The 22,557-nt window shown below is 45.6% G+C and overlaps 1 protein-coding gene across 1 annotated transcript; it reads right to left on the bottom strand.

Moving 5' to 3' along the window:
* Window positions 1–1,124: 1,124 nt before the first annotated feature.
* On the bottom strand, window positions 1,125–21,928 carry EIF4EBP2 (eukaryotic translation initiation factor 4E binding protein 2). Its single transcript, XM_058696588.1, has 3 exons — window positions 21,478–21,928; window positions 4,243–4,428; window positions 1,125–3,330 (listed from the first exon to the last, which is right to left on the bottom strand). The coding sequence occupies exons 1-3, from the start codon at window positions 21,620–21,622 to the stop codon at window positions 3,299–3,301; spliced, it is 363 nt and encodes a 120-aa protein (XP_058552571.1). The 5' UTR covers window positions 21,623–21,928; the 3' UTR covers window positions 1,125–3,298.
* Window positions 21,929–22,557: the final 629 nt, after the last annotated feature.

Raw genomic sequence — 22,557 nt, 5'->3', positions numbered from 1 at the left:
CTACTGAGACACCCCTGTGGAGGGAACCCAGGCTTCCTACCAACAGCCACAAAGACAGCGGAGCAGTGGCCTCTCCGGCCCCAGATGACTGCAGACCCTACCAACATCTTGCCTGCAACTTCCTGAGACCCTGTGCCGGAACCGTCCCGCTCAGCCGCTTCCCAAGTCCTAACTCCAGAAGCTGACAGGTAATGTTTGCTCTCTTAAGACTCACAGTTTGGGAATAATCTGTTATACGGCAACAGAGAATGAAGACAGGTGGAAGGACAAACACGAAGGCCGCTGCTCTACAATGTGCTCTTGAGAATGTGAGCGAGTGGGGATCTCGGCAAACCGTACCAGAAGGAAGCCAGACCAAGACAATGGGCGTCTCCTGCTGGAATCTGGAGGAACAAGGTCATTTCTCATTAAGATGGACTGTCCCCAAAGCACAGAAACACGGTTTCCTCATAAGGGCAACAAATGATCACCAAGATTTTAAGAACCATCTCATTCAAATGGTACCCTCAGGGGACTCCCTCCCCGAGGGACAGATTATTCATTCTTCTGGATCTGGCTTGCCCTGAAAATCATTCTATGAGGCACGGCACAAAGGCGCCATCTGTTACAAGTTACTCTGTTGCCTAGTGAAATTATCTTTAAAATGCAGACTCACGGAGGTTAAGGTATCTCTCCTAGTAGTGGCCTCCAGGAGAGAATTGCACCAAGCAGTAAGGAACTCCTTGCAGAGAGGGACTAAAGGACTGGGCCGCTGCTCTATTATACAGCTGCTAGAAAAATGGCCTTCGATTAGGGAGCTATGCGCAGAGATTCCCCAGAATGGCCAAAAAGGGGAAAATGGCACCTTGATATTACCCAAGCTGGCATGTTTTCAAGGGACTCCCCGCTGCTTAGCAAGGAGGCCAGGTTTTTATGTGCAGCAATAAAGATCAAGAAGGGGGCGCTCTTCTGCTCATGGTCCAACCAGCCTAGCGGGAGCTGGAGCCAGGTTCCACGGATGCCAAAGTCAGCTATGAAGAATGAGAAGCCTCATTCCCAAGGAATCATGCTCCTAGGGGACAAAGGGGTCCTGAGCAAACTTCCCATGCAAACTGCAGTGCAACTGAAGTTTTTCCAAGAGTAGGTAAAGTGAAATTTGGAGTTTAATTAAAATCAGAACAGGGATACATTAAACAAACAAACAAACAAACAAAAAATACTTTTCTGATCATCAATTTTTGAGACTGAGAAGCATCCCCCCCAATTTTGGAGATCCAGCTTATTCCTGAGAGACATCAACCATCGCAAAAGGTTCACTCTTTGAACTATTCACATTTTGTAGTAAAAAACCAGAACAAAGTTCCTCAGACATCCTTCCTCTCTTCTGTCTAAAATGTGTTTGTTAACAGGGTCTTTTCATAGTTCGAAAGGAAAACAAACAGCTTTCTTTCATAGGCAATTGGCCTGTTATTCTCACTCTGGGATGTGATCTCTTCAGAGGGCTCAGGATACCACACGTAACCAGAAGTTCCCAGGACACCAGTGGCTACTTTCCTGGTGGTTCTTTGAGGGGACGGAGGCATTAGTCTTTCTACGAGGGGGTCACTCTCCCGGGATCACCATGCCAGTCAATAGTGAGGAGAGCGGGACAGGGAGGACCGGGAATGAAAAAGCAAAGAGTGAGGGAAAAGAATGAGGCTTTCATTAACAACCCACGGCAAGGAGAATGGTCCAGTTTTACAAACCACCCACTACAAACTGCAAACATGCACACCCAAAACTAGAGGGAGAAGCAAAGAGCTCGTCAGGAACTGGGGTAGACAGAGGAGGGTGACACGGAACAGCAGACTCGCCTGTGGACATCTCTCACCTTCCTAACACTGGAAGATGTGTAATTAAAAAGTTGCTGTTCAAAACTGTATTGAAAACATATCTAAAAATAGGTCTGTAGTCATCTTAAAAATAAAAGACCCCTCCTCAGATAAGAGGAGTGAGATCTTATCAGATACCAACACTTGAGGTATCTTTGATGTATATCTGAAAAATGGCCTGGCAGAGAACAAGGTGGGAGGGAGGGCAGGAAGCGGGGAAAGAGAGGGACGGTTCCGAGTACGATGGGGAAGGCAAGAGAACCGGGGAGGGGGTGGGGGTGGGGACACACTTTTAAGCCCATGCTCATCTATCCCAGCAGCCTAAGCAGGTCCACAGAGAAAAACAGTTTCGTTCTTTTCTAAGAGCATTCTGAAAGTCACCTTTTAAACTCAAAACATAAGAAACTGCAATCAGAGACAGCAAACATCACAACGCTCAGTGGACTGAAAAGCAAGGACAACTGAGACCAAGCACCCCCGGGGTTCTCCACGCTCCCAAGGTCATTCTTCGGTGTCACCCAGTGGAACACCATGACCAGGCCTTCCCCAGAGCGCCTGTGTCACTTGGACAGGCCTGTTCCAGGAGCAACAGAACCACTCGGGCGGCTCAGAGACAAGAGGACCGTGGGCAAGGGGAATGCCAGCAGGGAGGCAGGACAGGAGGAGAGCCCCGCTGCTCACCGAGGACGCCCTTCTCAGGTAGAGCTCAAACCTTTCTGCACCAATGTGCTAAGCGAAGGCCTGGGAAGCTGAACTCGACTCTCAAAGACACAAGACACTCCTGCCAGAGGAAGGTGGGGAAGCGGGCCTCCAAACGGCACCACACAGGGATGCTACCAGAACGCACAGGCTGTGCTCTGCCCCTAAGGACGAACACCTCAAGGTAAAAGGGAGAGCGCGCCCTTCTCGTTTATCATTTCCCTCTGGTGGCTGTGAAGACCAAAAACCCAGATTGTTGCAGCTCTGAACCACAGATGGGAGACACGGAGGGCAGATAGAGGGTTAGAACATGCATAATGCTGAGCCCAGCAAACTATCACTTCCCCAGTCTTCCCAGGCAGGCAATTGTTGGTAGGCTGATACTTGATTTGGGATTAAAAGAAGAAAGAGGGGGCTGGGGGAGGGAGGAGAGGTTTTCTCAACAGTAAAATGACCACGGAAGCCAGAGTTGAACTGCTTTCCTCTGTGGGCTGCTTAGGTCTAGGGAAATATGCCAAGGACCTTGGAGCAAACTTGACTACCTGGGAAGGGGGATGGGAAACGGAGAGGAAATAGTCAGATGAAGCTCATCTTTGCATCATTTGGCACCCAGAGGAAGGAAGAGGGGGACGCGGGGGCTGTGACGCTTGCCGACACTGCCCCTCCTGTCTGCTGGTTGTTGGTCCTCTGGGCCCCATCCGGTGACACAGCCTCGGTGCTGCCGCTTTTCTTCCGATCCTGCAGGGCACTCAGATGTCCATCTCAAACTGAGCGTCATCCCCTAGTTAGAATCAAGACAAAGTTTAGCACAAAAAGGAAAAGCCAGGCAGCTCTGTCTTTTCTCTGCACGTGGGTCAAAAAATAATCCAAACGCTCCCATTCTCTGCTGCCTTAAAACAATTATTTGTTTGCTTTGGCTGGGCATTTTAATCTGGGAGGGGGAAAAGTGGCAGTCGGGGCCCCTGGGTAGCGGTTAAGCATCCGACTCCTGGTTTCCCCTTAGGTCATGATCTCACGGTTCGTGGGATCGAGCCCTGAGTCAGGCTGATCGCTGACAGCATGGAGCCCGCTTGGATTCTCTCTCTCCCTCTTTCTCTGCCCCTCCACCACGCGCCTGCTCTCTTTCGTGGTCTCTCTCAAAATACTTAAAACTGAAAAAACAACAAAAAAAGACTGGCAGTCGAACCACCCACAAGGAGGAGCATCTGGGGAAAAAAAATGCAAGTGAAAATCTGCCTCCGTCTGCAGGTGGCAGTCCTAGAAAATGGGGGAAACAAACCATATTGTTTCCCCTGGCACCACAAAAAGGACATTCTTCTTGTAAGCAACGGGTCTATTTCTGGGAGGCAATAGAAAAGGAACCTATTCGATTCTGTTTTCTGTGTGTTACTCCCAGTCCAATACAGCCCAGGCTAGGAAGTACTTGAGACCTGGTTTCATGACTCATCTTAAGGATTTACTATTCTCTGGTTTTGGATTTCCCGCCACCCTTGGGTTAGATTTGCTTATGATTTAGAACACAGGATTTCCAGAACATTTCAATGAGCCTTGCTGATGGGAGCGGAGAACCTGAGAGACACATGAATGAATGTCAATTGTAACTGAGGCCTCGACAACTGTTCAACCCACAGCCGAATGACATTTGAGTTCCCAAGCATACCCTCTTGGTCCCCCAAAACCAGCACTCTCTTACCAACTGCCTGCTTCCTGTCATGATTGTTCAAGTTGTTCAAATTGTTTACTTCTACTTTGGAGTCTTCGATTAAGGTGCCAGGGCTGGTGACCCCTGGGATATTGGGCAGATGGCAGGGCGGGGTCTGAGCCATGGGAGAATTGCGACGATCCAACAGAAACTTTCGATCATAAATGATTCGCGTTCCTGGAAAACAAGGTTGAAGAGTCTGAAACGAATTAAGGGGTTCTCAACAGATAATATTCCCCAGGAATTTATTTTAAATTCCATCCAAACCTAGGCCTTGAGGGTTCACAGTTCAAGCAAACAGGCTAAGTTCTCCCCTCCCTGCCTGGGTCCAGGCTCCTTTGCCACTCATCTTTTAAGGCTCAGCCCCAACATCGCTATCTTTACAAAAAAAAAAAAACCTTGAAAAAAAACATTCTGCCCCCAACCTTACTCAATACATATCACCTATCATAAATGTCCAGTTTATCGATTTGCCTCTGTAAAGACTGGGACTTCCTTATGCCAGGGCTAGGTCTTATTTCTATCTGACCTAGGTCCTGCCACGAAGAGGTTTTTTTTAGCTTACTTTTATTTATTTTGAGAAAGATACAGAGAGACAGCTGGGGAGGGGCAGAGCGAGAAGGAGACAGAATCCCAAGCAGGCTCCCTGCTGTCAGCGCAGAGCCCGACGCAGGGCTCGAACACACGAACTGTGAGATCGTGACCTGAGCCGAAATCAAGAGTCAGACACTTAACCAACTGAGCCACACAGGCGCCCCCTAGAAAGTTTCAAATGAAGTAATAAATAAGTATGTGAAAAAAAAAAATCACCAACAGATAGATAGCTGCCTGTAAGTTAAAGGCTTTCTAAAGGCACTGAGGCCAACATTCTTCCCAGACTGAGCTATGGTAGAAGCTAGAAGGGGCAGCCCGTCTCTACTTTACAAAACAATCTGCATACCAAGTGCCACCAGAGTGTTTCACAACAGTTCCGAGGAGTGCATTTGACCTGACGAACAGTTAAGAAAACCTGCTGCTGCTGTTTCTTCTGTCATGGTCTTCCCAAGGTACTAATGGCCAGAAATAAGATCTAAAGCTAAGCAACAGGAGCACCTGGGTGGCTCAGCTGGTTGAGCGTCCGACTTCAGTTCAGGTCATGATCTTACGGTTCGTGAGTCGGAGCCCCACGTCAGGCTCTGTGCTGACAGCTCAGAGCCTGGAGCCTGCTGCCGATTCTATGTCTCCCTCTCTCTGCCCCTTCCCCACTGGTGGCCTCTCTCACTCTCTCTCTCAAAAACAAATAAACATTAAGAAATAATAATAAAATAAAATAAAATAAAAGTAAACAACAACTTAGAGGAGCCTGATGTTGGCTTAAGGTAGTGGATGCCTGGGGCTCTGCTGCTGACTCTGAGTACAGCTGGCTCAGTGATAAAGAACTTGGCCACCATTTAGCGATGTCTGCTGAAGGCGGGAGGGGAGAAGGGGGGGATGGCAGCCACGTGCACCCGCCACCCCTGCCTACGGAACAAAGGGAAGTGAAGGCATCTTGCTCACACCAGGCTTAAATCCAGAGAAGAAAACGGTTCGGGCATCTGCATTAAAAGCAATATTATATGAAAATGAGATTGTGTACCAAGTCATCCATTTAAAGAGGTAGAATGTAAACACTACCTGCTGCTCAATGCTTTTAAATTCTCAAGTGAAAATACTCCCGTCATAATAATGAGAGTCTGATTCAGGCAGATTTCCTCAAACAACACGTGACAGCTACGTCCCAGGAAACAGAAGAACAAATAAAACAGCTAACACATCTACCTGAAATGTGAGGAAGCAGGTAGGAAAAAGCAAGGCATTTATTGCAAGAGGAACGGAAACTCTGGACAGTGTTTCCAAAGAAGGAAGGAGACGAACATTTAATCTAAAGAAATGATACCAACATTACACTAAAGGGCTGGAAAAGGAATTGCAAACTCAGTGGTTTTCCTGGGATTCAAATCTGTGGTAGTGCCACGACAACACTTTCATGCAAATGCCAGGAAGTCATTTCTTTTCAACTGGATGGAAAATAAGAATCACACTAAATGGCTTCGAGGTGAGAAAGTGGCCAGGAGAGACTCTACCTGCAATTTGCCCCCCTATCCTTCCTTTTACAACCAGAATCAAGTGCTAATAAACATATTCTCCTCTCCATAATACTACAACACCTGTCACAGGAAAGAATGACTAGGTGTCTCAGGATGGAAATGTTCTCTGATGGGCACCCATCAGCACATGTAGGCATCTTAAAACAAAACCTTTAAGGCTTTCAAACCAACTCCAAAGGGTATCAATTTTGTTTTTACTACCTAGTTCCGTTAAAACTACACTGCACAAATAATCATATCTACAGCTTATAAGAGGCGAAAATAAAGTATCTAGCTCCCAGCCTCTACCTGATAAAGTACTCAGAAAAATGCCGTGCCGTATTTGGAACCTATTAGGACAGTCTTTTTTGCAAGTAACTGCATCGGAATCTTCTGGCAAGCTTGTTAAAAAAGATTCTATCTGAATCGGAATTCTTAGGGATTAGAATCTGGAAATCTGTATTTTTAAAAATTTTTTAAATGTTTATTTATTTTTGAGAGAGAGACAGCGTGAGCGGGAGAGGGGCAGAGAGAGAAGGAGACCCAGAATTCCAAGCAGGCTCCTGGCTCTGAGCTGTCAGCACAGAGTCTGATGCCGGGCTCAAACTCACAAATTGCCGGATCATGACCAGAGCCAAAGTCGGACGCTTAACCGACTGAGCCACCCAGGTGTCCCTGGAAATCTGTATTTTTAAGTTCCCCAGGCCATTCTTCTGTTCACTAAAGTGAAGAACATGGCTTCAGGGGCACCTGGCTGGCTCAGTCAGTGGAGGATGAAACTCTTGGTCTTGGGGTTGTGAGTTCAAGCCCTATATTAGGTGTAGAGATTACTTTAAAATAAAATCCTAGGGACACCTGGGTGGCTCAGTCGGTTAGCATCTGACTTCAGTTCAGGTCAAGATCTCACAGTTTGTGGGTTCGAGCCCCCACGTTGGGCTCTGTGCTGCCAGCTCAGAGCCTGGAGCCTGCTTTGGATTCCATGTCTCCCTCTCTCTCTGCTCTGCCCTCACTGGTGCTCTCACTCTCTCTCAAAAATAAAAATAAATAAATAATCCTTAAAAAAAAAAAAAAAACCCATCTTCAAACTTCTACCAAGAGCCTAGTAACAGTGATCCGAGAATAGATGAAATACTAAAGAAGTACGAGGAATTAGGAGGAGAATGATGAAAGGGCCTATCGAGGTCACCCCGACAGGTGAAGCCGAGACCCAGAGAGTGACTTAATGGAGTTCACAGCAAACCAGAGGCAAAATTGGAACTGAGCCCATGGTCTCCAGACTCCCAGGGCAGCCCTCTTGCCGCTTGGCCCCAGTCTCTGGGCCGCCCAAAGTGGGGGCCACAACGTCCGAAGCGAAAGCAGTGGGAAGGTAACTGCCGCTTCCCTATAGACAACAGGGCGACAGTAGATGGTGCAAGTTTACACAGCAGACCCCACCCCGCCTGCCCTAAGCATGGCTTTTCCAGAGGGAAGAGTGGGATGCCGGGGGGGGGGGGGGGGGGGGGGTTACTGCCCCCTCAGGAGTGTGACAGAGATGGGCAGAGGTGGCTTCTGGGTTTTCTTTTTGGTCTTCTAGTTTGCCAAGGCCTGAGTACTTACGTTATTTGATAAATTAGTTAATCCGGTTTTGTGTGCATAACAGAAATAAACAGTTTTGAAGGTCCCATAGTCTAAGAAGTCTATTTCAGAATAGTAAACAGGGACTTGCAGACTACTGTAATAAAGGAGGTGCTGGAGAGGATAACCTCTGAAGGACGGCAAGGCACAACCCAGGTCAACAGCTCTAATTACCCTAAGTGCTTTTTGTGTTTTGTTTTTTTGTTTTTAGTTTACTCACTTATCTTTGACAGCGAGCGAGCAGTGGAGAGGCAGAGACAGAGGGAAAGAGAGAATCCCAAGCAGGCTCCACACTGTCCGTGCAGAGCCTGACTCGGGGGCTCAAACTTACAAACCATGAGATCATGACCTGAGCCAAAAATCAAGACTCAAGAGGCTTAACTGACCAGGCCACCCAGGCGCCCCTGGTTCTTTCATTTTTTTTTTTTTTTAATTTTTTTTTTTTCACGTTTATTTATTTTTGGGACAGAGAGAGACAGAGCATGAACGGGGGAGGGGCAGAGAGAGAGGGAGAGACAGAATCGGAAACAGGCTCCAGGCTCTGAGCCATCAGCCCAGAGCCCGACGCGGGGCTCGAACTCACGGATCGCGAGATCGTGACCTGAGCTGAAGTCGGACGCTCAACCGACTGAGCCACCTAGGCGCCCCGGTTCTTTCATTTTTAAGGCTCCACAAGATCAGCAAAGGCTGCAAACTTCAAAAAGGAAGTCTCCGAGTCCTAGAGGGGGCTAGAATCAACCTCCTATTTTTACTCACAGGATGACTGAGACACAAAGGCCCGCAGCCCAAGTGCGGCAGGACTCCCACCACAAACCCAAACCCAGCAGAGCAGCTTTGCATACGCCTCGCTCCAACCTTGGAAGAATACCCGGAAAAGTTGGAAATCCCTGGTTCCTGGTTTAACGAAGACACATGTCTTACGTCCCATCTCAAATATAAATTCAGGACAAGGACAGCAAAAATTTACCTTCAACCCTCTTTGCTTTGAAAAAAATAAGAACTATAGTAACACCTTAAAAAGGCATCTGGAAATGATGAGGAGTCATTCTGGATGGCAGAACACTTGGCTCAACTTTCAACAAGTGAATAATGTGAATTATTTTAGATGGCAATTTTCTGTGTACAGATTTAAAACTTTTTACCACCTTAAACAGAAATCAATCCAAGCCTTTCTTGGTGAAGTGGGGTCGCGGGCGTGAAGATCACTTCATAAACTGAGCTGTGGCCCACGAAGTCTCTGGGCTCATGCGCCTTATCTGCCTTCCACTGCACAGCCACACCAGCGCCCCTTCCCTCATCTGTAGTCCCTCCCTCACTGTTAGGCCTCTGAACTGCCTTTTTCCCTCCAAATCTCAGTCAGCTCAGGCTGCACAACAAAATACCACAGACTGGGCGGCTTAAACAGAGTCATTTTCGCACTTCTTGAGAAGTCCAAGATCAACATGCCAGCCAAGGTCTGTTTCTGCTGAGAGCTCTCCCCTGGGTGTGTGGACAACCACATTTTCATTGTGCCCTCAGATGGGGCAGGGTGGGGGAGCAAGCTCCCTGGGGCCTCTTCTTACATGGGCACTGATCCCATCACGAGGGCCTCGCGACCTTATCTAAACCTAATTACTTCCCTTGGCCCCATCTGCAAATATCATCACCTGGAGGTTAGGACGTCAACATATGAACTTGGAAAAGGGGGCACGCCCTCTATACCCATCCTAACTCGATGCTTCTAACCTTGTAGGGCCTTTGAAATCAGCGATATGCTTACTAGAAGGCTATGTAAAATAAAAGCAAACAGGCTGAGGGGGGCCCGATGGCTTTCCAATGAAAGGGACGGAGCTTTAGTGGATGGACTTTACACATTTGCCGTGTCACCTCCACTTTTGTTCATAGCTAGGTTTCCAAAGAGTGAGGTTTCACTGTGAGATGTTCTTCGACTAACAGTCAACTTGCAAGTTGGAACAAGATTATTCTTATTTCTGTAGTACGCCAAGCTTGGAAACTCTGGGGAGGAGATGGTAAAAAAAAAAAAAGCACAGGATAAAAGCAAGCTTTATATTTCTAAATTATATACTGGCAATAACCCATGCTTTAAAGAACTGTAATTGGACCAACGAGGAAATAAGTAGTAGAGATTCTAAGATAAACTTTGAAGAACTTCTAAGACCTTGCAGAGATGAGAAAATACATTTTTTTGCAGCTTTACTGAGCTATAATTCACATACAATGCATTTCAGGTATATAAGTTTTTAGTGTATTCACAGAATTGTGCAACCATCACAATTTTAGAAGACTGCAATCATCCCAGCAAGATAACCCGTAGACACATGTAGTAATCCTTCCCCATTGTCCTCTGACCTCTACAGCCCTAGGCAACCGCTGTTTTCTGTCTCTCCAGATTTGCCCATTCCGGACTTTTCGTATAAATGGAATTAGACAGTGTGTGATCTTCTGTGACTGCTTCTTTTAGTTGCGTATGTTTTCAAGGTCCGTCCTTGTTTAGCATTTATCAACACTTCACTTCTTTCTATTGCCGAACAATACTCCTTTACATGTATATATCACATTTTGTCCAGGAATCAGTTGCTGGGCAACTGGGTTGCTTCGACTTTGAATAATGCTGCCATAAGCATACACTTACATGTCTTCGTGTGGACGTGTTTTAATTTGTCTCGGGTATATACCTAAGAGTAGAATTGCTGGATCATGTGGTTAACTGTTTAATCTTTTAGGAACCATCAGACTGTTCCAAAGTGGCTCTACCATTTTTACATTCCCACCAGCAGTGAGCGAGGGTTCCAATGTGTACACACTGCAGGCAACGCTTGCTATCTTTTTTATTATAGCTATCTTTTGGGTATGAAGTGGTATCTCATTGTGGTTTTTTTTTAAGTTTTTATTTAAATTCCAATTAAGATGCAGTGTAAAATTAGCTTCAGGCGTACAATGCAGTGAGCCAATACTTCCATACATCATCCTGTGCTCATCCCAAGTGTCCTCGATCTCCATCACCTATTTCACCCATCCCCCCACCAACCTTCTCTGCGGCAGCCATCAGTTCTCCATAGTTAAGAGTCTGTTTCTTGATTTGCCTCCCCACCCCGGCCCCATCCCCGCCTTTGCTCATTTGTTTTCTTTCTTAAATTTCACTGTGGTTTGATTTTATTTACATTTCCCTGATGGATAATGGTGTTGAGCACCTTTTCATATGCCTCTGGGCCATTCTGATGTACAATGTCTACTCAGATCCTCTGCCCATTTTTTAGTGGGTTGTCTGTTTACTATTAAGAGTTTTTTATATCCATGAATACAAGTCCCATATTGATCTATGATTTGCAAATATTTTCTCCTATTCCGTGCATTGCCTTTTCACTTCCTTGATATTCTTTGAAGCACAAAAGTTTTTAACTTTGATGCAAGTCTGATTTATACCCTTTTCTTCTGTTGTGTTTTTGGTGCCACACCGAAGAAACTATATGCTAATCAAGGTCATGATGATTTGTGCCTATGTTTTTTTCTAAACGTTTTATAGTTTTAGCTCTTAATACATTTAGGTCTTTCAGCTGTGGGATCAAGTTTTTGTGTGTGGCTATCCAGTTGTACCCAGTAACATTTGTTGAAAAGACGATTTTTCCCCCGTTTAATTGTTTTGGCATCCTTGTCAAAGACCAACTGGTCATTAATTGTGACAGTTCATTTCTGGACTCCCAATTCTATTCCACTGATCTATGTTTATCCCTATGGCAGTGTCACACTGTCTTGATCTGTAGTAATTTCAAAATGTGAGTCTTCCAACTTTTTCTTTTTTTGAAATTGGGCTATTTTAGGTCTCTTAAATATTAACTTTTGGGTCAGCTTGTCAACTTATGCGAAGAAGCCAGCTGGGATTGTGATGGGATTGTGCTGAACGTGTAAATCAATTTGGGAAGCACAGTCATCTTAACAATGTTGTCTTCTGATCCATGAAGGTAAAACGGCCTTCCATCTATTTAGGGCTTCTTTAATTTCTTTCAAGAATGTTTTGTAGTTTCCACAGTGTCAGTGTTGTGGTCTTTTCATTAAATTAAAATCCTATACATTTTATTTTTATGTTGTTAGAAACGGAATGGTTTTCATTTTTGTATTGTCCATCAAAAGGGTACGGAAATACACTGGTTTCTGTATACCAATCTTATACCCTGTAACCTTGTTAAACTCGATGAGTTCTAAGTGGATCTAGTTGTTTAGTGGATTCCTAAAATGCATTTGATTTTGAATGCAAACAAAGCGAATTAATTCAGAAGAGACGACACCCTGAAGAACAGGAGTCTTAAGTGATGCCATTAATATTCTCAAATATGGCCAGGGAAAATAGAAGTACAGAAGCATAGCATTTTAAGTGCTTGAATTTTAGATCGCTGCTAGTTTAATTGTAGCAGATATAGAGCAAAAATGAGGAATCAGGCTGTCAGTGGGTAGCTAAGGATCTATGGTGTGATTTAAAAGCACCTGATCATTCAAAAAACCAAAACTATTCAAAGAAAAACATTAAGACTCAATTATGAATAAAATGGCAAGGAAAAAAAACCCCTTTGTTTCCTTTCTCACATATTGTGTTTACCAAGAGATTGTATTTTTTCCAAGAAACAAACTAAAAAACCTAAAATATTCAAGGTCTCTCATATGTGTCCCATGCAGAGGCATACAGTTTTCTGAAGCAAGAAATTCCTGGTAATTCACATTTCACCCAAACTACCTGCCACATTTATGTCAGGCCAATTTAATGTCAACCACTCGGGCCACAAGTGACTAGAAATGAGTTAATCCTGAATTCCTGAAGAAGGAAAACGAAAGACCACACAAGAAATTCAGACCTTGAATATAACATTTTTTTAATGTTTATTTTTAAAAGAGAGAAAGACAGGGAGCACGAGCAAGGAGGAGCAGAGAGAGAATTCCAAGCAGGCTCCACACTGTAACACAGAGCCTGATGCAGGGCTCAAACTCATAACTGCAAGATCACGACCCGAGCCAAAATCCAGTTAGATGCCTAACCGATGGAGCCACCCAGATGCCCCTTGAATATACCGTTTTAAAACGGGGCATGGGGGCGCCTGGGTGGCGCAGTCGGTTAAGCGTCCGACTTCAGCCAGGTCACGATCTCGCGGTCCGTGAGTTCGAGCCCCGCGTCAGGCTCTGGGCTGATGGCTCGGAGCCTGGAGCCTGTTTCCGATTCTGTGTCTCCCTCTCTCTCTGCCCCTCCCCCGTTCATGCTCTGTCTCTCTCTGTCCCAAAAATAAATTAAAAAAAAAAAAAAAAAAACGTTGGAGAAAAAAAAAAAAAAAATTAAAAAAAAAATAAAACGGGGCATGATTCTGATCAACTGATGGGAGTGTTAAAAAAAAAAAAAAAAGTATCTATTTCACCTTGACCATGGACGTTTTTCCTTCTGGTGAGTTTTCTCCGTTTCCTTTTCTATGAAAATAATCACACCCCTCGGTTTTATATGGAAAACTTAAGAACCAAAATATCATATATGGTATACACAGCTTTTAATGATTATAATCAAACTATAATAAAAGCGAAGCAAAATAAACACAGGAGAGTATATAAATATTACAGGCCCTGATATTGCAAAAATTATGGAAAAGTTGACCTATCAGGGGAAGGAGAGGCAGGACGGATGGCATAATTTCATATAGTGGAGAGCTAAATTGACAGATCGAGACACGGAGGTTTGGACTCCATTGTTTTGCACTTTAAATAAAGGCAGCTACCAGAGGAACCAGAACCAATAATACAATTTACAAAAGTTGGTAGATGGAGAGGAGGGGAAATGAGAGGTAGAAAGTAATGAAAATGTTCGTCTTTCGTAACAGGGAGTCAGAGGTATTATCGAAGGTTAACCAAGAAACTGGCACACATATGTATGGCAACAGTGATAACCAACAGAAGCACTATACACAGAAACCGCTGAAAGTAGTTGTCTACTGGCATTTTACTTTGGATTTTAGGTGCTTCTGTTTTAATTTTTATTTTTCTGTTTTATTTTTTAACTATGCATATAATACTTCTTTCTTCATGTTTGTACTTCAGAACAAACAGGAACTTCTCGATCTAGGTTAACATTAGATATTTATAAATTTTCTTCATCCCTTGATGACCAGTTACTAGGATAAATCTGATACCTTACCCATTACTTTCTAGATGCTGACGTTACTAGGAAAACATGAGAGTAAAACGGCAGAGTTCCTTTGGCGGAGAACAGAAAGGTGGGGGGGGGGGGGGGGCACTTCTACCCTTTGATCTAAAAACTAGTGATTTTCAAGGGGCAAGAAACAAGAAAGCCAAAGAAAGAGACCCAAAATTACACTTGCCAAGATGGTTAGGTACATAAACAAGGTCATTCAAGCCTAAGGGTCTCTTTCAAGAACGAGTAACTTAGTTTAAGTAATTAATCCAGGCATTATGCTATAAACATCCAAGAAATTGTATTAACTTCAAATTAAACCACCTAGAGAAGGCCCATTGTAATGCGGTTAACTGACAGAGTAGTAGTCACTGTACTTTCACAGAGTCCCCATCATAAAATTCTGTTCAACTAAGGCTGCTTGCTGTATTAGAATTAAGCATCCACTCATGCAAAATGACAACTCAGAACAAGAAACATCAAGTAACTTGCCCAAATCGCATAGCTTGAATAAGCTGGTGACAAAATCTTCCAAAGGCTGAGATGGACCTACACCTCCATACAACAGTGTCTCAAGGAGGAAGGGACAAGGACTCAAACAGGGTGTCCCTCGGGGGATTTTTTTCTACATCCAAGAGAAAATCTTTCTCAGCAAACCCTTAGCAGATTTGCCCCTACATCTCATTTGGCCAGAACTGGGTCAGATGCATACCAGACGAGACACTGGGGGAAGCCATGACTGGTAGCCATGGTGCATGTCCTGGGGCTTGGCACACTGCCACTCTATAAAAAAAAATGTCTGTTTAAACCTCTGTTCTTCAGGGAGGTTCTGGATGAAAAGACAGACTCCTAAAACGCTCTATGCCAGATAACCCGGAGGAAACTAAAAGCTGCTCAAGCCAGCATCCTCCAGGTATGCTGATGATGGTCAAACCACATTCAGTGTGTGCAAACAAGTCCCTAAAGGGATAATAAAATCAAGAGAGGGACAATTTTTTACATCAACAGAAGGCACAACTGGAGCCTCAGGATCTTGTAACTTAGTATGACCAAAGTATTATGGCTAATGGGACACATCGAAGATGTGTGAAAAGCCAATCCTACTATCCTTTAACTCCAAGTCTCAATAAGTGGGAGCAAAGATTTTCAAGATATTGTCAAAGGATGGCTCCCGGCCCAATCACTTAGGACATGGTCATCACAGAACACACGCCCAAGGCTGAAAGTTGATAATGACTATGCTCCTATCCTGAAGGCCTCGTGTTAGAAGAGGCCTTAGAGATCATCTGGCAAAAGCCTATCATTTTCGACATGAAGCAACTAATATCCAGAGAAGTTAAAAGTATTTGTGAAAGGACACACAGTGACACAGGGCTCAGGAGACCAACACAAATAAGCTAGCGTGCTAAGCAACTCTGGTGTTCTTGAGTCTCAGCTGCAACATGAGTTGGAAAGATGATCTTTTTAGCTAGTTAACAGGTCCAAAACGGTATACGAACCACAAGCTAATCTTAAATAAGTGCCAAATGATTTTAAGTTTGTCTAGCCTTGACCATCAGAAAATCCGGGTCAAAATAAAGTACATCAAATATGCAAAAATCCTCAATCACATATTAGCACAACAAATTTAGCTACATACAGAAAGGGCTATATACCATGACCAAGTGGGATTTATCCCAGGAATACGAGGCTGGTTTAACATCCAAAAATTGACATAATACATCATGTCAACAGAATAAAAAACAAAATCACACAATCAACTCAAAAGGTGAAAAAAAATATGCATTTGACAAAATTCAACCCCCTTTCATGACAGGAATAGTCAACAGACTAGGCATAAAAGGGAACTTCCTCAATCTGATGAAGGGTATCTACGAAACTCCCCAGCTAACCTCTTATCTAATGGTGAAAGACTAGATGTTTTCTCTCTAACACTGAGAACAAGTCAAGGGTGTCCGCACTATCTTGCCACTTCTGTTCAACATTGTACTGAAAGTTCTAGCCAGAGCAATTAGGCAAGAAAAAAATAAAAGGCATCCAGATAGACAAGGAATCAGTATTTACAGATGACATGAGCTTGTCTATAGAGAATCCCATGTAATCTACAAGAACTGAATTGTATTTTCCAGTCAATCTGTCCTTGCTCGCTAAGGTTTTTACTTTCTTAAAGTACTCGATGAAATGAAGAGCTTCTGTTTGTCGGGGCATTCATCCTAAAGATACGAAAGATTATTTACTTAGATGTAAACACTCAGATATCTGAGCTTTTGGCTTCAAGCTACAGCCTGAGAACAGGTGAAGGGGCCCTTCAAATACTAGTCACCCTTGGGATGGACAGCTGTCGGGTGTTAAAACTCAGGTTCTAAGGGACCTTCACAAAACAAAGTTCCATGATGAACAAATCTGAAAATGGAAGTCTAGGCCTTACCTATTCAGTAAGCTGAATGGCCGCAATTCTCAACTGCCTTTTATTATAAATTACCGAAGTAGCGAAAATCTTTTAAACGTTAGTGTTTTCATCCAAATACTTGGAAGCCAAGAAAAACGTCTGCCACTCACCAACAAACTATTCTCCTGCTCAGGCTGTCTTCCTCTCCAACCAGATGGGCTAGCCTACTGCACGTTAACTGTACCACGTCTGACCCGCAAATCTACACACACACACAGACACGTGATCAAGCCGACGCTGTGGCCAAACCATGCAAGACCCTCTTATAAAATTGTCTTTAGGACTCCAGTCCTACAAGTCTTTTGTAGTAACCCCGCTAGTGCCGGTTTACAGATTCGTCACTTGGCCCTCTTCCTACTGCCCACAACAGGCCTCAGCGGAACTGAAGGAGCTGTGCACAGCGCCTTCGTGCATGCTACCCTATTAACTTGTTAAGAGCTGTGCTCCCTGGTCAGACTGCTTCTGGCTTAGGACAGACATTGCTATAGGCCTTCAGGATGCAGACTGCTGCCTCCCCCACAGGCTCAGAATTCAGTCCTGCGGGAGCCGAAATGCACAACGTAAAAACTGAAGTACATCTTCCTTAGTATATGGTTTGGCAGCTGATGAATACGAGACTATAGCTGAATCGCCCACAGAATGACAAATATGTTAATAATTAGCATTATTCTGAGATGAGTAAATGCCATCTTCCTCAAACACAAGGCAGAGAGACTGAACGCCTTTCATTATGTTTTTCATGTACTTCTCACGTGTAAGAATGAAGTTCTTTGGTTAATAATGAAGCTAGAGAGCCAAGTAAGTACAGTTGTTGGTTTAGAAGTTTTTGGCCTAGAATAAACCCAAGCCAAGGTCACAGACAGTCAGATACTGGCCTTCCTTCCCCAAATCTACACACAACTCCATTCGTCTCCCAAGAAACAAACCAGATGAAAACTTAGGACTCCCACCCAATACTCTTATTTTATTATAGCTCACTCCAAGTGGATTATTTTCCCTTCTTCCTACCTTCTCCTGTATTTCCAGACCTTCCAATGGCCTTCAGGTAATTCTGCCTCAATGAACCAATCACAGCAACTCTCCAGCTGGCAGAGAGGAAGCCCAGCAGCTCGAACAAGATTTTAGACCATCAGTTAGTTCCCCTCTGGTGCTCTTGTTATGGCAACAGCACTTTTCCACAGCTGATGAGGATGTTATGCAGGAAAAGAAAGGCAGAAAGAAAGGCTAAAAAGAGTTCTCTATGTTTCTGCTCATTTCCCAGAGCACAACACTCCCAGAGGGAGAAATTTCAGAACTTACGAAAGCATTAGCTCCCTTCCAGCTAACCAAAGTGTTATAAAAGTGAAGACAACTACGGTAACTTTCCCTTCCATTGGGGCTAGATGTAGTGTCTCAAAGGAAGAACCAAATATCATTCTCACTCCTCCACAGGCAGATAAAACAAAATAAAATCCAAGGGCATTTTTTTTTTGGCCTTGAACTTACTTAAAAATTGTCCTCCTTAACAATGAGAAAAGGATGGGGCGCCTGGGTGGCGCAGTCGGTTAAGCGTCCGACTTCAGCCAGGTCACGATCTCACGGTCCGTGAGTTCGAGCCCCGCGTCAGGCTCTGGGCTGATGGCTCGGAGCCTGGAGCCTGTTTCCAATTCTGTGTCTCCCTCTCTCTCTGCCCCTGCCCTGTTCATGCTCTGTCTCTCTCTGTCCCAAAAATAAATAAAAAACGTTGAAAAAAAAAATTAAAAAAAAAAAAAAACAATGAGAAAAGGTACTCTTCCAGCAATTTGAGAAACCCAAAGGTCACAGAGCAAGTTGTGTTTCCACCCACCTCTCATTTCCCAAACCACAGGAAGGCAATTGTGAGAAACCTTTTCAAGGATAAGCTGTATCCTCTGATTCCCAATGAATAAAGGACTCTCAAAGAAGGAGAAATTGTAAGTTCACCGTGTTGTGAATGTCCCTGCCCAGTCTGATCTTTGAGGGCATTCAGCACATCAACTGTTATCCTGGAATGCTCCAACATGTGTATGACACTCCAGAAGGTCTCCAGAAGTTTGAGACAGGACATGCTAATCCCCTTCCTTCCCACTAAATAGAGATCGCCAATACAAACCTACTATCATTTTTCTCAATGTTTTCACATGTTAGCACTTGATTCTATACATCTTTTGTTCTAGAACGAAAAATCTTATCACTCCCCAACCCCCTTCAAGATTTTATGATCATTCAGAGCAAGGACTGCATTTCCTACTTTTGTCTGTGGTCCTCTTTTGTGCAAAGCACTGCACTAAGCCCACAAAACTCATTTAAGATACCTAACCACATTAATTCAGGTGCCTGGAAGAGACCAAATAACCAACTATCTTACCCTGGTTCAATTACATGGTGGGAGAGAGAGGAATGTAACAAGAGAGATGAACAAACCTTCAGAGGATGGGAAAATTTCCAAAGGGGGGAAATTTAATTAGTAAGTACTGTACATCTAAACAGCACTGAGTTAATAGGTGATTAAATCCAATCCCAACAGTGCTATATCCTATAAACACATTATGTAAGTCTTTGTGTTAAAAATGCAAAGAAGGGGCGCCTGGATGGCTGAGTCAGTTAAGTGTCCGACTCTTGATTTCGTCTCAGGTCATGATCTCACGGCATCAGATTGAGCCCCCGAGTCAGGCTCCTCGCTGGGCAAGAAGCCTGCTTACGATTCTCTCTCTCTCCCTCTGCCCCTATAGACGCGTTCTCTTCAAAAAACAAACAAACATCCAAAGATTACAACCTGCTCTACCAACGAATACAAGTTCAATATGATAAATAAGCCAAGATGACAAGTATTTAAATGAGACAAAAAAAAAAACTGTGGGTATCGAAACTATCTGGAGACAGGCTAAGCAATATTCGAGAAAACAGTAGTGGCTGTGTAAGTTGGGAGGAAGGGTAAATGAATCAGTATTTCTGGCGGACTCTTTCCAAGCATTTTAGGAACTAATCCAGACTATGGGACAGGCTTCTATCTTTAAAGCAATTCTTAAGGACTATGCCCTTATTTTTAAAAACATGGTAGCTTGGTTGGTTGAAATACGCCCAAAAGGCGCCCCCTCTGTAAGTCTTCCTTCAGGGGAAAAATGATTAATATATAGCTAAAAGTTTAGTTCCTCTCCCACATAACTAATAGCTGAGTGCAGTTGTTACCATGACATATGTTCTCAACTGCTGAAGGCACAGGCATTTACTGACAAATAGCACAAAGAATTCTGCAAGAAGCCATATATCTCTATCACCTTGGAAAACAATACCCATTTCTTAAAAGCTGTCAGTTCAAGTTCAGGACAACTCTATCTGGAGCAGAAACTGGTCTGCAAAAATCTTTCAGGATCAAAAAAGCAAGACCTCAGCACGCCCAGGGGCTGGCCTTGAACACATCGGGTCAGGAGAGAGGGTTCTCCAGTGAGGCAAGTGGCCTCGCCAAGTCAGCTGACTGGCCTGCAAAGTTAAGACTTTACTCCACACATATTGAGGAACTCCTCCTGTTTGGGTCATTTTAAAGTCTTCCATGCCCCCCTCTCCCCCCACAGTGGCCTGGATGGATTCCTCAGTAGAGCGCTCTTCCTAGATTTTTATCCCTTGTTGTTGGCAAGAAGGTCTTCCTACTCTATGGGCCTTGCTATTGTGCAACCAATCCAAGGATCGCCCAGGCCTAACTGCACCGGGTTGGTTGTAGTACAGCTGGTGAGCCGGCCCACGGGAACGAAGCTAGCAATCTCCTAGGGCAGGGGCTGCAGCAAAGTTCAACCCTCTCGAGAGGTCACGCCATCACCAAAAGAAGGCAAAGTTCCGAAGTTAAACTGAAGCGCCATTCCCTTCAATAAGGTCCCACGAGATCGCTCTCTAGTCTCCTCCTCCCTCTGGAGAACAGCCCAGTCAGGGTACAGACAACCTTTGAGCTCCCTTTTCCCGTGACCAATTCAACATGCTTCACCTCTACCCCAGTGTTCTTCCTTGTAAACAGTTCCTGGCCATACTTCGAAAAGCAATGCTCAGGAAACTCTACCTGCACTGCCCTTGCCCAGGGTCAAGCAATCCCATCGATCCGAATGCCCTTCCTGACAATGCCCTCTTCGTCTACCCCCAAAAGCGTCACCGCCAAAACCCTACCGTTAGGGCTGCCAGTGCTCCACTACCCCCTTGGCTATTACTTGAGTTATTCTTTAGCATTCTCTCATTCTCCCCCCCTAGCCTGGGGACTCCCCTCCCACCCCCCTCCGTGGGGCCTCGTCCAGCAAGTAAACAATGCTGTCAAAGCAGGATAACGCTGGGCGAGGCGTCCAAACACTGCATTCCAGCCTCCTCCCGCTGTTCTAAAAGCAGCAAAACAAGTCATCTCAGGGTCCCAGGAGCGAATTACTCTGCCCAACTTCCTTTCTAAAAAAGCCCGGGAGAGAGCTCCAAAACCAAGCCCTGGTGTGCACAAATGCACAATATGCAAGAAGCAGAGGCAATGCAGGGTGAGAGCAAGGCCAACTATACACGAGTTTGCCCAGGAGGAGGCAGAGAGGGGGGAGAAAACTGGGTCGAGCGCGTAAAGCTGCCACGAAGCGGGAACAAGGGCTTTTTTCACCGCCCCCCCCCCGCCCCCAGCGACGGGAGAGCCACGTTCTCAGAGTCGGCGGCGCTGAATCGAGTTGCAGCCAAGAGATAATGCGAAGTTAAGGTTCCCGAAAGCAGTCTCCCGGGGGCTTCCGCGGAGCTGGGGCGGGGGGAGGGGGGGTTGGGGGACTCCGGTAGAGCTGCGGTGGCCGAGGTGGCCCAGCGTGGACACGCCCTGAGTTAAAGGCCCGCGGCGGGAGAGCGGCGGAAGAAACCGGCTGCAGGCTCGGGGCCGCGGCTGGGCGGCCGGCGCTCACCTCCCGGCGTGGTGGAGAAGAGCGTCCCCCCGGGCGTGGTGCAATAGTCATGAGGTAGCTGCGCGGCGTCGCTGATGGGCACGGTGCGGGTGGGGATGGCGCGGCTCTGGCTGGGCTGGTGGCCGCTGCCGGAGGACGAGGACATGGCTCTGGGCGCGGGCTCTCAGGCTTTGTCCGGCGGGCGGGCAGGCAGGCGGCTGCGGCGGCGGCGGCGGCTGGGGGCCGGGGCTGCTCGGGCTGCTCCGGCGAGCGGAAGGGCGGGCGGGGCTGGGCGCGCTCCGCTAGCTCCTCGCTCGCTTCCTCTCGCTCCCTCGTCCCGCTCCGCTCCCGCCGCCGCCCTCTCAGCCGCCGCCGCCGCCGCCGCCCGATCCTCCGGCCTCCGCCAGCAGCCTCAGCAGCAGCAGCAGCGGCAGCAGCGGCGACGACGACGACCGGAAGCGGGCGAAGGCGGGAGCCAGAGGGAGTTCGGGGAAGCGGATCGGCGGAGGTGACGTCGCGGGGGGCGGGGCGAGGCGGCGAGGGGCGGGGCGAGGGCGAGGAGGGACCGAAGACAGGCGAGCCGGACGCAAGTGGGTGGGAGTCTGCGCGAAGTGTTTGGCAGCAGCTCGAAGGTCGGCCCGGAAAACTTAGGTGTTGTTTGTTGTTGTTGTTGTTTTGTTTTGTTTTGTTTTGTTTCAAATTGCCAGTCAACACTACTTTACTTGAGCCAACTTCTGTTTTCTAGCCACGTAAACAAAAGTGTAAGTTTACTTTTAATTGCTTCATATTAAATATAGGCTATGCCCGCACTATGTATTAGGAAAAAATCAGAGCTGAAAGGTTAAGTACTGTCTCCCAGTTTCCCAATTTCCCTTTCCCGGGTAAACCATTGGTACCAGCTGTGTACTTGTGAATCCTTCCAGAGACAGTCCTTACACACACACATAATGCAACATATAAACATTAACAAAAGAAAAATTAATAATTCTCCGTGTCACAAGGATTATTATTATGTTAGAGAGAAAGGAATCGAAGCACAGAGAAGGGTTGAGAACACGAGGTACCTGAAAAATCTAGATTTGGGATGCCATTCTTTCCTCT

This window comes from Neofelis nebulosa, chromosome 13 (assembly GCF_028018385.1).
Source record: "Neofelis nebulosa isolate mNeoNeb1 chromosome 13, mNeoNeb1.pri, whole genome shotgun sequence".
Taxonomy (NCBI): Eukaryota; Metazoa; Chordata; class Mammalia; order Carnivora; family Felidae; genus Neofelis; species Neofelis nebulosa.
This window is presented reverse-complemented; position numbering and strand designations above follow the sequence as displayed.